Source organism: Callorhinchus milii, unplaced genomic scaffold (assembly GCF_018977255.1).
Source record: "Callorhinchus milii isolate IMCB2004 unplaced genomic scaffold, IMCB_Cmil_1.0 Scaffold27, whole genome shotgun sequence".
NCBI lineage: Eukaryota > Metazoa > Chordata > Chondrichthyes > Chimaeriformes > Callorhinchidae > Callorhinchus > Callorhinchus milii.
The window spans coordinates 4244486-4257651 of NW_024704768.1; the positions used below are offsets into that span (position 1 = coordinate 4244486).

The window sequence follows — 13166 nt, forward strand, 5'->3', positions numbered from 1 at the left end:
TAAAATTGGGAGTGTTGTGTAACAGGCAATAAAATGTGTGTCAGAAGTTAATCCACTTTATCCTGTACCCTGTTCAGGAAATATTTGTCTTGCACACAGTCTTTTTTCAAAAGCCTCCATCTTTTCCTGTTAAAACTTGCTGCGTTGTCTCTATCTTTAAATTGCTTTCCCAAAACCCGAAGGCTGTGACGGCTGAAAACATTCATTTTTTTTCCCTTAACCCTACAATCTATTCAAACCTAAATTGGGAGTCACCTGCAGTATTTCTGTGTCAACTGCTCTTAACTTTCCTTGCATTCCCATGAAATGAAAACAATTGAGAGCAATCGGTGTACAGTAATAAAACAGCAATAATGTCAGTAGGATCCGTATGGTTCGCATTTAAACTTCAGCGTGTATACCTGATCTCAATGTAAATTGCTTATCTAGGATTTGATTTTGATTGAAAAGCCCTGGGGCATTATTATTTCATACCCTCCTGGTGTGGTCATCTACTCCGTTCTCTCGCAGGATATGAATTGCTTTCATGGCTTCCTGTTTGTCTTGTTTACCCGTGTGTGTGTGTGGGGGGGGAGAAAAAAAATGTGACGTCATATTGCAGGAAAGTGAAAGCAAACTGCATACCCTGGCCACAAGATGGAGACTTGAGCATGTTAGAACGTATTTTTTTAAAAAAAGGTGCATTTAAAAACACCCACGGGGGTAACGCTAATCACCCTTGCGTTTGATACAGCACCTCATCACGTCTTCGAGACGTCTCGAGGCGCTTCAAAGGACCTACTCTAAACTGAATTGACTGCATGTTGGGTGGGCGAAAGGCGGCGGCCAATTTGCGCAGGGCAGCGTAGTCGCCGTCCGGGGGTGGGGGGGGGGAAGAGTCTCATTCCGCGTGTATTCCCAGTCGCCCATTTACGTTCTGGCCCCGTTTCCCGAGTGGGGCAAATGATGGCAATTCAAAAAAAAAAAAAGATTTGCGGTTTATGCAGCAAATTGTAGATTCCTCCAAATTCTCTTTACTCTTTCATAATGACCTGAACAGCCTTAACTCTTCCACAGAATCGGAGATATTTGCATTGGTTTCTGAATGAAGCCTCGTTCCCCCACTAAATGGCAGTTGTTTTCAAATCTTGAGCATCGTTAGCTTGTGCGCAACTCTCGAATGAACAGATCGCAATTGGAGTTTATTTTCCTCTAGACAGGGGCAATAGTTGTGTGGTACCAGTTACTGTCATGGTGACAAATCTTTTTTGGTCGTTTGTAGCGATGACTATCTTTGTTAGGAACATAGGAACAGGAGGCCATTCAGCCCCTCGAGCCTGTTCTGCCATTCTATTAGACCATGTACCCCAACTCCAGGCACCCGCCTTTGCCCCAAAGCCCTTGATTCCCTGACCTGACAAACATTACCCACCTCAAATTGAAAATGTGAATGGATCCAGCCATAAGCCACAGCCTTTTGGTGGAGGGAGAGAGTTCCAGGTGGTTGAAAGGGACTCTTGCATTTAGGGACATTGCTTAGCGTTAATTCTGCCTTGGAATAATCTGCCCTATAAGACAGACTAGAATAAGTTTCTAAATCATATTGGTTTTCAGCAGGATTGACTGAACCTGGATGCAATGCAGCAATTTCTTTCCTCCAGATGATTCTTGAATATAAGTACAGTTTGTCAGGAATCTGGGTCAGGAATCTAACCTATAATATGAAGGTTTTTCTTGACACCAAAAAAAAAAATCAGCTCTGTTCTGGAATTCTTGAAAGAACCGACGAGCTTGAAAGGGAAAGATGGAACTCTGTTGATTCTGGATCACCAGCATTAAATACAAGGTTATTGAAACTTGCTCGGTCCGTTCACATTAAAACGGTCCCAGAGGATGATTAACAAATGGAATCAGTAAGGGTGGTTGAGACCAGGGTGTTGGACCCATTCAGTGAATAGTTTGAGGCTGTGAGGGGAGGCAGTAGGGTGGCTATTTTGGAAAGATGAGATCAAATAGGCTAAAGGGCCCTCTTCATCCAAAGATCTTTGATGATCTTGTGAGTAACAATCAGTTGGTTGCAGTGCTGGAGGGCAACAGGACCCGATGCAACCATAAATAAAAATAAATGGGATGCATTCATGAGGAGAAAAATTGGGAAGCGAAAACAATGTGTTGGGATGGGCAGGGCCTGAGAGATCAGCATCAATGTAATGATTGTTTTATTCTTATAAATACAGAATATCTTCACACAGCATTTGTGTTTTTCTTTGTTTGTTGCAGGTCCATATTCTCAACAGCCATGTTATCCCACGCAGCAGGCAACTGTGGCTCCACCACACTACCCAACAGTCCAGGTCCCTCAGCCCCCCGCATACGCAGAAGCCCCTCCGTCCTATGCAGAGGTGAATGAACTAATTTAACCGTACACTTGTACACTGCTCCAGAGGTAACGTGTTCCATCTTAGCTTCTACCAGACATTCCTTTGCATAAGTTATGTGCTGACCCTCGCCAATAGTAAGCCATAAAATGCCACGTGCCTGAGAAACTTGGATATTTTCATCCCAGCTGTGGTCTAACAAGCTCATCAAAAACTCGGGCTTTTGTAGGTTGTGGATCCGAGATTCTGCCGTGCTCTCGTGTCAGATCTGGAATCGTAATGTTTCTTGAATAGGTCGGAATCCCTTGTCGCTGTAAGAACATAAGAATTCTCTAGGCAAAAGAAGACCGAGGTCCATCCAGTTCACCTTCCACCAACCATCCTGGAAATCGCTTGACATGACGTGTCCCCAAACTATCTACTTGATCGCCAGATATTATTTCCTACCAGAAATCTTCTAATCTGTTCTTGGGCGGGGGAAAAAAATGGTCTGCCTTTTTTGAGGGAAAAAAACACACTTTCTGACTGATTGGGCTTTAAACGAAACGCTGATTTTTTTTAATATAGGTTTAATTATCCCAATTTTCTCTTTTCACATCAGCATCTAATTCAGTATTGCATTCTGTCCAATGTAATACTGTATGTGGTTGAGCTTAACACCATTTTTGAAGGCTTGCGATTTTTTTTTTTGCTTGCGTGTGATGGTAGAAATAATAAATGTACAATGTGTATTAATTGGCTCTAATCCTAGAACTGTTCACTCTATTGCCCCAGCAATTACAGCATTTATCGTTAAACGTTAGCACGCTTACTATTTTGTCTCATTTTGTTAGGCGCTTGATGCTTTGAAAATGAAATAATTCTCCTCTTTTTAGGGTATCAATTTATCAATTTTCACATCCGTTGGCTCCCAAGGAGGAGAGGTGCTATTGCCAAATCCTTTTGAGAATAGACACCTCGTTCGCCTACAGGAACTGAAATTAAAATTGATTCTAGAAATTGCATTATTGCTATATGGCATCGTTAGTGTCATTCATTCGGTTGCTCAAAATAAATGACTTTTGACCCTTCCGCCTGTCGTGACTGAACATGGGTGGCTGTCAGCAGTGGCTCTTTTTTAAAATTATTGTAGTATCACATGAGATTCAAAAGGGATTTGGATAGATATTTGAACAGAAAAAAAAATGCAAGCCTATGGGGTAAGAGCGGGGGAGTGCGACTGATTGGGTAGCTCTTTCAAAGAGATGGCTCAGGCACGATGGGCCGAATGGCCCTCCTTCTGTGCTGTAATACTCTATGAGATTACAATACCACTTAATGATAAGAGACCAGGTCATGGAAAGCTGACATGGAACTGAAGATCATTGAAAGTGATTGATTGGATTGCAATTTACTTTAGAAAATTGCTCCAGATAATAAGTGGATTTACTGACAATGTTAGAACCCTGAAGTAAAATGACAGCCTTGCATGGTTATGATCTGTACTGGCAATAATTCATAGATTTATAGAGAGCTCAGAAACGGAATTAATTTGCTGTCCTGAAGCAGATTGCAAAAAAAAAACACGCAATTCTGATATGTCATTATTGGATCGAGTATATCTATTTTATATATATCAGCCAAATGGCCTGTTTCAGAGCTGTAGATTCATTCTATGTAACCGTGTTCATGTCCGTTCTATGATGCACAGAAGGTTTCCTGAGAAAACTAAATTGGTTTTGTTTGCGTTTCCAGCTGTACGATCCAAGATATGTGCACGCTCCAGCTAATGTTGGTGCTGGCTTTCCAGGTGGTATGTATGTCCCGGTAACTGCTCAGATGCCCATGGGGCCAGTTGGTGCTGGGATGCCCATGACCTACTATGCGGTGCCACAATTATTCCCTCAATCCTCAACCGTCCTCATGGAGCGAGGGTTCGATCCAGGTGCCAGGTTTGGAGCGGGAGCCTCCGCTAGCATTCCGGTAAGTGTTCCCAGCGGCGCTCCTGCGTCCTGCCGTGCGGCTTCTTCCCTCCCGTACCCAGTCTCCGGAGCTTGCCAGACGGCGCTCTCAATGGCAAGCTGTTCGGTTCTAGCTTGTCTAGACTCCCCAGCAGTTACCCCCAACGCGCACTCCCGACTCGGCTCAGGGAGTACTTGAAGAGTGGGCAAGATTACCAGAGACGTGCTGGTCTTCAAACAAACATTTACCTGTACGATTTGGGGTCGACTTGGAATATTGCGGTCGAGCCCGCTCGCAGTATTCCAGGGCATTCGCTGTTGGCGACAGCACAGCCCGGCCTGGCTCATCCATCGGCAGGACCCGGAAGGGCCAACCAGTCACTGAACGTCGGGGAGACATCTCACTCACAGACTCCTGTTAGCCCCCAAGCCAAAAGCCCTGGCGGGTAGCATGGCTCCAGCTGGCCAAGTCGGCGGGAAAGCTTGACCAGAGAAACATACCGTGGCGCGCAGTCTTAATCTGTTGTTTTTTCCCCCTCTTTGTCTTGTGTTCTGCTCCAGCCTCCTCCGCCCGGCTGTCCTCCGAACGCAGCCCAGATTGCGGCCATGCAAGGTGCCAACGTCGTGGTGACGCAGAGAAAAGGCACCTGGTTCCTAGGCGGTTCGGACGGCGGCTACTCGGTCTGGTAGTCGGCAGGAGGGGGGAGGGGAGCTGCGGTGATCTTCGGAATGTACTACCTTAGAAACATTTAACCTTGCTGACAGTTTAGCAAATAATGGGGTGCATCCTTCTTGGTGACAAAGCCTCTTGGCACCTTTAAGCTTTTTTCTTCCAGAATTGAGTTTGATTTAGTGTACCTCCTCCCTTCCCCCTCCCCCACCACCCGCCCGACCCCACCACCCCCACCCCCCCCACCCCCCCCATAGCGTAAACGCTCATAAGAAAACTTAAGCCGAGTGAATTGAGAAAAATGTTTTTGTGCCTTTCAACTTCTCAGTTTTATTTTTTAACATTTTTAAAAAACTTAAAACTAAAGAATTAATCTGTTGCACTTGTTAATTAATTATCGTAAGGTGGCGGGGGTTAGAAATGGACCTTAACTGACCGAACAGCACTTCATGATCACACTAGGATTTGCTATGTTTGTTTCGATCGCTTTTGAGGACTGGGAAATGGTCATTTTCAGCACTTAAAAACTGTGGACATCTATCAATGTGTTAACCTCTGCACACATTATTCTGTTGTTTATGACCGATGTTAAATGCTCAAGAGCGAGGGGGTGGGGTGAGGGTGTGGATGGGGGAAAAGTAAACACAAAAGCCATAGAATGCTTGTTGTTCATATTCTATTCCTCGATTAAAAATGGCAACTTTTTTTGTTTTTCTCATTGTGAAGTGCGGAAATTCCACTCCTGAAAGGGTCAATTATCAGCGGTTTGGACCCGAGTAAAGTCGCTTCCCACCCACCGCCAATGACAGTTTTATAAGAGGCACAATAATAAGACAGGACTTTTACAGTCTGGGTGACTGACAGACAGACAGATGACCGTGGAAATAAATGTTCTAACGGATTGATTTCACACTATTTTCCGATTAAAAATTCTAATCCCAATCAAGAACTGTTTTAATTTCAGTTTGCGTGGCACTAAATCGATCTCACGTTGGAAGGTGCAGTGCAGTGCATCATCCGGCGAGCACCTCACGTGTCTAGTTCAGCGCCTCAAATGGGTACGTTCCCACCCGAATCACTGTAGGATGAACGTGACCTTCGGCTTGCGTCTCGGTTCCGGTTACAATTGGCCGAACTGGATGGGGTGGGCAAGGTTTTTTCTTTTGTGCTTGTAACACGAGGGCAGCAGTGTGTCGGGCAAAGGCTTCCAGGCGTCTAGAATGACTGAAAAGCGTTTTTGCCGTCACAGAATCAAAACTGGAGTACCATTTAACGTTGAGCGGACAACCCGTAGTTGGGAACGAGACACCCTCAACAGTGACCTTAACTCAATTAAACCCAAAACGGAGCCTTTTATCATGTTGGAATGCCATCACGACCTTTTCTTCAGTTCGGGCCTGACTCGAATGCCGGGCGTCTTCCCGCTCTTCCTTTTATTCTTCAGGCAAACTCTCCTTTCAATAGCTTCCCCCGCCGCGCTCAACAACAGCAACGGGGAAAAAAAAATAAAGTTGGAAAGCCGAGGAGGGTGCAACCTCGCGCTCGTAATCCGGCTGATTCTAATCGTCACCACAATTGGGGGGGGGGCGGGGGGGGGAGAAATCCATCCCGTCTTATTCCCAGGAAGCAGCAAAGACAAAATGTGGCCGGGGTGGACTGTTGGCGCCCACGATTTGAATTCTGAAACTTTTTAAAACCATGCCCCAACTTTTTAACGCATCACCACAGCTTGGTCATAGTGCCCTTCACCAGGGCTGGTGGCTCGGAGCCCCTATATCTTTGGATGTTTGGCTTTTAATGGTCTTTGATGGGAGGAGAAGCCATTTTTTTAGTCCATTTACGATGATGCCCACAGTTTTTTTGGTTAGGGTTTCGGTGTTGTTTATCGGCAGCTGACCTCCGTATTAATTGGCATCTTGTTCCACAAATTAATTCAGTTTTGTTTTATGGGTGTTTTTCTTTCAAACAAATGACTCTTTTATTCTTTTACATAGGCTGCCTTTTAAGTCCGCCGAACCGAGTGTTTAAAACGTGTGTTTTTTTTTGTGTGGTGGTTGTACTGTTTTGACTCTTTCCCCAATTAAATTAAATGCAAGTGTGTGCGCGCGCGTGTGCGCGCGCGTGTGTGTGTGTGGGGGCAAATTAGCAACACAATACCATTTTGTAATGGAGCGTTTAAACTCACTGAACGTTTCCGAATGGTGATCAGAAAATGCCCTGCAGTCGAGAGCGTAAAAATTAGCGAGGCGAAAGGAGACCAAGGTCCCACCTACAGTTAGTTGCAGTGTTTTTCAGAACGACGCGAAATTGCTTTGCAATGCACTGTATCCTCGTAGAAGAGGGGACGGCAAAGGAAGTTGCCTAATTGATCAACCGGAAAGAGATTGTTCTTTGGGAGGAAAAAGTGGATAAGTGAAGTAGTCCCTATTGCAATATAACTCGGCAATGAATGCAACATCGCAGCCCATGTAGGAGAAACGAAAGGTTCATTTGTTTTTTAAAAAAAAAAAGAATAAACTGAAGTAAATGAAGTTGTAAGGCTTGAACGTTAGTTCAGGGATCTTTAATATGGTTCTGTTCCTAATTCTTGTTTCGGTGTTTTTTTTAAATAAAAATACCCTTTGAAATAGTCCTGTTTCTGCACTTGATTCGCCCGACCTCGGTTTCCGTGGCTGGTGCGGAATGTTTGTTGGTGTCCGTCGCGGTCTGTCACAGTCTCCAAGCGCTGCACAGGATATTATAATAACAATCCTTGCATTTGATATAGCGCTTTTCACGTCGGGAGAGGACGTCCCAAAGCGCTTCACAGAACACACTGTAAAGTGAATCGACTGTATATTTGTGGGCGAACGCGGCAGCCAATTGCGCACAGCAATGTCCCACAAACGGTCATGAACTGAGTCACCAAATTATTATTACAACTCAATATTAAAAGCACAGAGACCTCTGGGTCTGTACAAGGCTTGTTCCGCTACACCCAGATGAATGTCTCCGGGTCTCAGACTCGCATCTGATCCCAATACTTGATATCCGTGAGATTTGCAAATAACTCCTCAAACCACTTAGAACATAACAACTGCCGAGACGCAAGAAGCCCCAGGGTCCATCCCGCTCACCCTCTACCCTCCTGGCAGTCGCTTGCACGGGTCACGTCCCACGTTAAGCGCTTTGGGTTGGTTTTCGACCCCGAAACTTTTTGATGAGTTTATTTGGCATTTTTAAGAGATAGTTTGTCGGGATGGAATGCGCTCTCTCTCTCTCTCTCTCTCTTCCCCCTCCCTCCCTCCCTGGAGGACTAACAATAAATTAACAGTAAGTCGTCGATCAAGTTTACTCACCGGAAAGTTGAGTGGATTTATTGAGAGAGAATTCCGTCAGCATTTTGTTTCAAAAAATAATAGCTTAATGACACCAACGTACAACTCGCCCACAACAGATAAAAGACCTCACAACGCAAAGTAAAAACCCTTAAATACATTAAATACATTCGTGACCGATGCATATCATGAAGCTCACTGTTAAAAAAAAAGCATTCCCCAGTGTTTGTATAACAAAATAATAAGTATCTTTACAGCGCCTTTCACCTCGGGAGGACATCCCAAAGCGCTTCACAGGGTTGACTGTAAATTGCAGTGACTGTGTTTTGTGAGCAAACGCAACAGCGCACAGCAAAACGTGGAATAATAACAATAATACATTTAGATATATATATATATATATTGATAGAGGGCCTTATTATGCCATTGAGACGTCTCAAAGCGCTTCATGGGATATAAAATGTGAAGTGACTGTGTATTTTGCGGCAGGCAGTCAACCGCGGACAGTAATATGCCACAAGGAGAGCTGTGGAGCAAATGACCATTTCTTTTTATTTGTTTGTAGGGATTATCGGCCGGGACACCGGGAGAGAGGAACTTGCTTTCTCTTTTCCAACAGCGCCACAGGATCTTTGACGTCCAACTGAAACAGGCAGGACCTTGGTTTTAACGTCTCATCCAAAGGGACAGACTAATATATTTCACTGACTATCGGAAAGCTCGCTGCTAATAATTTAACGTCTTGGCATCCGTTACAGCCGCCGTAACATCAAAGCAATTCACGCGCAAATTCTGTCGCGCTGTGTGTTTGTTGGCAAAGGAAGGTTCCTACGAACGGCCAAGAACGATCAATTTATTCGGAGAGACCCCTCTTTTTCAGTAGCGTCGCGGGAGAATAGTAATAATCCTTGCATTTGATATAGCGCCGTATCACGCCGTCGAGACGCCTCAAAGCGCTTCACAGGAATCTACTGTGAAGTGAATCGACGTGTATTTTCAGGCGGAGACGTGCGGCAGCCAATTGCGCACAGCAGCGTCCCACAAACGGCCATGGATCGAGTGATCGCATTATTATTTTTCTTTAGGGGTGGGGGGGAAAGCCCGGAAAAGCCATCCGCCAATCGACTGACAACAGAGGCGTGTGTGTGAGGAGTAAGGAAACTTGCCTAATTAAGGGAGTGGAACCCAGGTCCTCTCGCTTGCGAGCCGAGGGCTCTGACCACTGACCACTACAGGAAACAAATACATCCTTTGCATGTTTGCATCCGAGCTTGTGCCGGGCGCATCTTAATACATTTTAACGCTAAGCCGGGCTGTTGCGGAGAAGGCCTCGAGTCACATGAAATACTCCATCTTCTCTTCCCTCGGGATCTCCTTGATTCTAAGCGAGGTGACGTCCTCCTCTGAAGAGTGCTCGTAGGTGATGTAACTGCCTTTCTGGTGGTGCATGTATCTGCACACCAGCCCAGCCAAGCACAGGATACTGACTACCAAGATCGTGATCACAGCTGCAAGAGTTAAGAGCGGTCAATACAACATGAGATGACTTTTTGCCCAGCTCCTTCCCCAAGGCGAGATCCGCCAATCCACCAACAAAAGACTATGGCTTTTTGCTGGAAATTTGTCAATGAGGAGAAGCTGTTTCCTCTGGCGGGCGAGCGGGCGGGCGGGTAACCAGAGGACACAGGTTTAAGATAATTGGCAAAAGAACCAGAGGGGAGACCAGACGAGGAGACTTTTTTTTGCCCAGAGAGTTGTTACGGTCTGGAACCCACGGCCTGAAAGGCTGGTGGGAGCAGATCCGATGGTAGGTTTCAAAAGGGAATTGGATAGGGACTTGGAAAGGAAAGGAGCATTGTGCAGGGCTTTGGGGGTGAGAGCGCGGGAGTGAGTGGGACAAGTTGGTGGCTCTTTCAAAGAGTCGGTCACAGGCACGATGGGCCGAATGGCCTCCTTCTGTGCTGTAGGATTCTACAGGAAATGGATCCATACTTAAGCAGTTCCTCCGAACACATTCTTACCTCCAATAATCACAGTGTTGATGTGCTCAGTGTCAGACCATGGGGTTGTGAGTTGATCCTGTACACCTGGGGGAACAAGCGAGCAGGAAAGTCTTGAAAATACAACAATCTGTCGTCCCTCGGAGGGCACCATTGAATCCACATGTTCAAATCCCTCCACGGCTTAGTCCCACATTTTGTGGGCGAAATGTTGAGCATCTCGGGCGGGTAAGTGATGCTTACCTGGTGGGGTGGTTGTGGAAACCGTTGTGTTCATTGTGTTATAATAACCCGGCAATAACACACAATGGGACCTGTGGGAGGGTGTGGGTCTGTCTCTACACGAGATTGTTTCTGTCTCCTGGGACTGTTGGTCGTTTGACGTTCTGGCTTCTGAAAGAAACGGAAATCAAAATGGTAGAGAGGAAGTGGAGATATCTTGGAATGCGTCTCTCTCTCTCTCTCCCTGGAGGGACATCCTGCTTTCCTAATTCCGGAGAGTGTTAGGCGCAGGTTGGCGATTCCAGGCCAACTGATGTCCTGACAGACTGTCTGACTGACATTGTCTTGGATGAGAAGGTAATGTTCTACAACTGAATGTCAGCAAGACTGAGGTCCTCCTGATTGGCTCGCGCCAGCGCCTCAGCACCTCAGACGCTGGCAGCATCAGCGTCCACGGTTGCACAGTCCACCTCACCAAGTCAGCCAGGAACCCGGACGTCTTGTTCGACCCTCAACTGTCCTTTCTCCCCCATATCTGTGCCATGACCCGCTCTGCCTTCCCCCACCTCCGCAACATCGCCCGACTCTGCCACTGCCTCACACTCAAGCCGCCCAAACCCTCATACGCTCCTTTGTCACCTCAAGGCTCGATTACGCCAACTCCCTCCTGCTCGGCCTCCCCGACTCTTTCCTCCACAAACTGCAGATCAACCATAACTCTGCAGCTGGTGTCCTCTCCCGCACCAGGCTCCGTGACCCCATCGCCTCCACCCTCTCCCGACTCCACTGGCTCCCCATCCCCCAGAGAATAGAATTTCAAATCCTCGTTGTTACCTTCAAGGCCCTCCACGGCTTTGCCCCCTCCTACATCTCTGACCCACTCCCTCTGCTCGGCAGGTCTCCTGCCCGAACCCACCCTGCCATCAGTCTCGCTGCCTCCACCCTTTGGAACTCCATCCTGCAATCCCTTCGCCTCGCTCCCTCTCTTGCCTCCTTCAAGGCACGACTCAAGACCCTCCTTTTCGACCGTGCCTTCAGCCGCCCTTCTACCCCCTGTGTCCTCCCTCATTCCAACCCTGCCCACCCCCCCATCCCCTCCTCCCCACCACCCATGCTCAGGTCCTGATCCCTGACTGTTCAGCACTTTGGGACGTCCTCCCCACGTGAAAGGCGCTGGTAAATGTTAGTTGTTATTGCCTCGTTTCACTCACTCACAGTCACTACGCTTTACAGTACAGTACAGTACAGTCCTGCGGAGAATCACCTTGAGTCATGAAAGGACTTGAAAGCCACTCCTTAAAAGAAACACACCCAACTGTGTTTGCTTACTGCACACACACAGCCTCCGTGAACCCGGCAATGAGTAGGAACCCGGTTGTTAGTCGAGTGGCGGATGGCTTTTCCGAGGGGTAATAATCCCTTCCAAAAAAACAATCGTATATGAAAAAAAAGCACATTTGGTCACTCAATCCACGACTGTCTGTGGGGGCTCTGCTGTGCGCGATCGGCTGCCGGGTTTCACCCGCGAAACGCACAATCAATTCACTTTACAGTACATTCTGTGAAGCACTTTGAGACGTCTCGGAGACGCGATTAGGGGCTGTCTCGAAGGAGAGGACTATTATATTACATTGTTATGTTGTCGGACCGTGACGACAAGTTCAAACAAAGCAGAGAAACTTACCGGGTTTCCCACCGCCAGCCTCCAAACTTTAAACGGCAAATCAAACACTCCTCCCTCTCCTCAAAGAGAAAAGACTGAGCGAGCGAGTGAGAGCGAGAGCGAGAGAGAGTCACTGTGCGTGTGTGTGTGTGTGTGGCTGTGTGACTGACCGGGTAAAGTCACCCCCGGCCACAACAGGGTCCATATAAATGCTTTCAAAGTAACTCTTCTCCTGTCGTGTTCTGCTCTGTTCCTTCCACGTTGATCTCTCGTACACAACCACCGGGAAGTTCCTCGGTCTGTGTGCGTGTGAGCGCGTGGGCTTGCGTGTGAGTGCGTGTTTGTATGTCCCCAGATCGCTGTTGCTGGGCTGATCTTGACGTGACTTGACGGCAATTAATGATGTAACTAGAATTGGGATCGGCTTAACCCTTTAACTGCTACGGCCTGATTCCTTGCTCAGTAATAAAAATAGCACAACCGCAAATAATAATCCTTGCCTTTGATACGCTGCTGCGCGCAATTGGCTGCCACGTTTCGCCCACCAAATACACAGTCACTGCACCTTGCCTTATCCCCTGTGAAGCACTTTGAGACGTCTCAACGACGAGATAAGACGCTATATCAAACGCAAGGATTATTGTTATCCCTGAGCTCTGAGAGGCATCGAAGGGCCTGACCTTAATTTGGCAGCTTTAAGGTTAATAGTTCTGACGAGGACAATTTGGGTGTGAAACATTGACTTAGGGTTTCTTTGGAAACCGCTTGTAACTTTGGTATGTGGTGCCTCAGGTTCTCTACCGATGTTTGTGTTAACTCTTACACACAAACACTGTTCCGGGTCATTCGGTCACTCAATCCACGGCTGTTTGTGTGGGGGACGCTGCTGTGCGCAATTGGCTGCCGCGTTTCGCCCAGAAAATAGGCCATCCATTCACTTGACAGCGTATCCCGTGAGGCGCTTTGAGACTTCCCGACGCCAAGGATAAGGTCCCGG

At 47.0% G+C, this 13166-nt stretch overlaps 2 protein-coding genes across 2 annotated transcripts; one reads left to right on the forward strand and one right to left on the reverse strand.

Moving 5' to 3' along the window:
• Positions 1 to 2259: 2259 nt before the first annotated feature.
• dazap2 (DAZ associated protein 2) lies at positions 2260 to 5150 on the forward strand (the record flags this gene model as incomplete). Its single annotated transcript, XM_007884410.2, is given in 3 exon segments — positions 2260 to 2381; positions 4092 to 4319; positions 4859 to 5150. Coding segments are annotated over 3 exon segments (479 nt in total), but the record flags the coding sequence as incomplete, so codon positions are not given.
• Positions 5151 to 9453: 4303 nt separating this feature from the next.
• LOC103171621 lies at positions 9454 to 12551 on the reverse strand. The gene is made up of 4 exons (XM_007884411.2): positions 12191 to 12551; positions 10528 to 10677; positions 10306 to 10371; positions 9454 to 9792 (listed from the first exon to the last, which is right to left on the reverse strand). Exons 2-4 carry the CDS (start codon positions 10559 to 10561, stop codon positions 9620 to 9622), a joined length of 273 nt encoding a protein of 90 aa, XP_007882602.1. The 5' UTR covers positions 10562 to 10677; positions 12191 to 12551; the 3' UTR covers positions 9454 to 9619.
• Between the last annotated feature and the right edge of the window lie 615 nt (positions 12552 to 13166).